The sequence below is a fragment of the Puntigrus tetrazona genome, chromosome 24, assembly GCF_018831695.1.
Source record: "Puntigrus tetrazona isolate hp1 chromosome 24, ASM1883169v1, whole genome shotgun sequence".
NCBI classification, from domain to species: domain Eukaryota; kingdom Metazoa; phylum Chordata; class Actinopteri; order Cypriniformes; family Cyprinidae; genus Puntigrus; species Puntigrus tetrazona.
In genome coordinates, this window is record NC_056722.1 from 10,883,163 (window position 1) to 10,885,988 (window position 2,826).

General features: G+C 38.3%; 2 protein-coding genes across 3 annotated transcripts in view; one reads left to right on the plus strand and one right to left on the minus strand.

Annotated features, from left to right (window-relative positions):
• The window catches only part of dpp6a (dipeptidyl-peptidase 6a), a 343,738-nt gene that overhangs the window by 216,652 nt on the left and 124,260 nt on the right, over positions 1-2,826 (minus strand). The window lies entirely within an intron of this gene.
• LOC122329814 (dipeptidyl aminopeptidase-like protein 6) overlaps positions 1-2,826 on the plus strand; it is a 34,637-nt gene that overhangs the window by 8,127 nt on the left and 23,684 nt on the right. Inside the window, exons 2-3 of the mRNA XM_043226410.1 lie at positions 453-595; positions 1,920-1,955. Coding sequence (XP_043082345.1) covers positions 453-595; positions 1,920-1,955 — 179 coding nt within the window. The remainder of the gene's footprint in view (positions 1-452; positions 596-1,919; positions 1,956-2,826) is intronic.

Genomic DNA, 2,826 nt, shown 5'->3' on the forward strand with positions numbered 1-2,826 from the left:
TAGAACTTCGGTGCTTTCAGCGCCTTCCAATTTAGCTTTAACGTGATTGTGATGGTAATTGTGTCACCTCTTATCATCGATTAGTTATGCAAGCAAGATAAAAAAAACAAAAAAAAAAAAGGCCTTTGCGTACCGTTCCCCTAATCCGCAATTAAAAGCGACGATGGGGCTGTTTGCGTTCTTCTCACCGAGGGCTGTGTGCTGCATTCCAGACCTCTCAAAGAGCTTTTTACTGATGTCCTTGTCAAAGTCATCGTCACATGTGGAAAACCAAAAATGAAAAGTTTTATCATTCCTTTTCAACTGTCAAGCCCCCCTGGTACAGCTCTCTAGTTTTAAGGGGCACGTTCATGACTGGATTATTGACGCTGAGCGAGTGAGAGACAGTACTGACTAATTTCTCCTTGACTTTTTATCTCACTAACTCTGATCCTCTGATCCTCTCTCTGTAGGTAATGAGCTCCTCTATCGTACCCGTGAAGGTGATGTGGTCCGCTTTAACATGGAGACCAATGAGAGTACAATCCTGGTCACAAATAGGAAATTCGTAAGTGTTTCAATCCAACTCTTTCTTGTGAAACCCTTTCAACAAAAAGTTCGGCCCAAAATGAAAATTTCACTCCAACTCTTTCTTGTGAAACCCTTTAAACAAATCGTTCGCCCCAAAATGAACAATTTATCTGTTAAAGTGATTCCAAAAAGCATTAAGCCACAATTTAAATATTTTTCTCTTCACTAGCTTCACTTCCTTCATAGTTTTTTTTTGTCATTTACTTTAGTCATCTAGTGTTTCAATGATTTTAAGTGGATGTATGAAGCCAGTTCTCCTCAAGTTCACACAGGTGTCCTTGAGAATCGCGGGTGTTGAGTATATCATTAATTAAAACTTTATTTTGTTGAATTTTCTAAAAATTCATTATTTATCACTTGTTTAAGTATTTTTTTCTTTTCAAAATGTAACCCTTGAATAACTTTTATCAAAACCGAGGCTACAAGTGGGGAAATTATATTAAGCACCATAATATCATGCATTTAACGTTTAAGGTGCGAGCAATTATTCTTCATTAGAGGCATTTTACACATACGGAAATGAATAGTAAGCTTTCAAAATGTATTTATAGTGATATACCATTCTTGTGAAAAGAAGAGCACTTAATCATAATGAATGTGCGCTTATTAAAGTGTGCTTAAAATCTGAAAAGTATATGTATAAAAAAGAACACTTGCAGATAATGTGATATTAATAAAATGTACTGTGCTCTTAAGACGCATAAGTACCCTTTTACCCTTTATTTTTTTGTACGTCAAATTACGTGTTCACTTTAAAGTGCATTCAAAATCATTATGATTTAATGAATCATATGCCTTCTTTAAACTATACATTTGCCAGTAGCACATCTACTGTACGATTGCATATACAAGTGCATCCAAAAACAAAACTAAATGGTCCAATCAAAAGCAATGGATGCAATCAACTCCCGCCTTACATTATTTCCTAATGAATTTGTCACATTACGAAAGATAAATGCATTGTAAATGTCTCACTGTGCCTTCAGCGCGTGCAAGCAGTCATGCGTCAGCGTGCGCTACGGTATTAATTACTCCACCGTCATACGGCACATCACATAACCGACAGGTCTATTGTTATTAATAGTGCCGAACACGTCCATCATTAGAGCAATGCTCTGTGTAACTCGTTAACAGCCTCAGATCGTTAAAGTAGGGCTGGTGGGATGCAAAACAGCGGAGGCAAGGACACAGAACGTGATGTTGTTGAGAATCAAAGACCGGCAGCTCTGATTAATGCCACGCTCTCCCCACGATCCGTCACAGCCGTTTAAGAAATATGTTAATGAAACTGCGCCCTGTAGAAAGTCTTATTTACCTTTTCCTCTGTTCTTTTTTTTTTTTTTTTCTAGNTGAAACTCGTTCTGCTGGCCTACAACGTGCAGCTGGTGAGGCCTGTGTTTATTTGGGTGTTGTATGTGTGTGTTGAGATGAAAGTAATCATGGCACGATGTGAAAAGGCTGTCACACTCCACCGCCTTACCAGAACAAAAATACACCCCGCTGGAGTGACAGAAACCCAGCAATCGCACACACACACACACACACACCTGCCTTTCGACAGAGGCTGTTTTCACACTCGGTTTGATTGGTTGGTCTGAACTCTGCTTCTATTCCACCCTCTCCCTCACCATCTCTTTTCATATCGTGTTATACAGTATGGCTCCGAACCACAGGGTGTCTGCGTGATTGTAAGAATTAGCCGTAGGTGTCGCTAGCTAGGCAACAGTTTCGATAGGAGACGGCACCAGAAACGGTTTCCACGGTAATAGAAATCCTGGAAACGACAGGGAATTTTAAAATGTCTGATTTCCAGACTTTGAAATCGAAATGTAAATGCTCCGTTCTCAAGCAGATCATAAGTGAAACTAAAGAATACGTTATAAATGCATCTGAAAAGTGTCCGTAGCGCTTTAATTTTTCCACATTTCGTTCACTGCAAAAAATAGTTTTCATTGAAATTTAGCTGAAACTTCTTGGCCTGGTTTCACAGACGGGGCTTAGCTTAAGCCAGGACTAGGTATTAGTTAAATTAGTTAAATTAAATTATAACTTGAGAAAGAACAATAGAAATGACACATTTTAAGAGAGGTCAGAGCAAAATATTTTCTGTTGAGACTGAGACTGCATTTTAGTCTGGGACTATCATTAAAACTGGGGGCTAGTCTTCTAAATATCTATATAGGAATAATTTTTTTTAGACAAGTAAAAATATTGTCCTGTTTAAAAAAAAAAGACAGCAAGCCCACTGGCAAATAA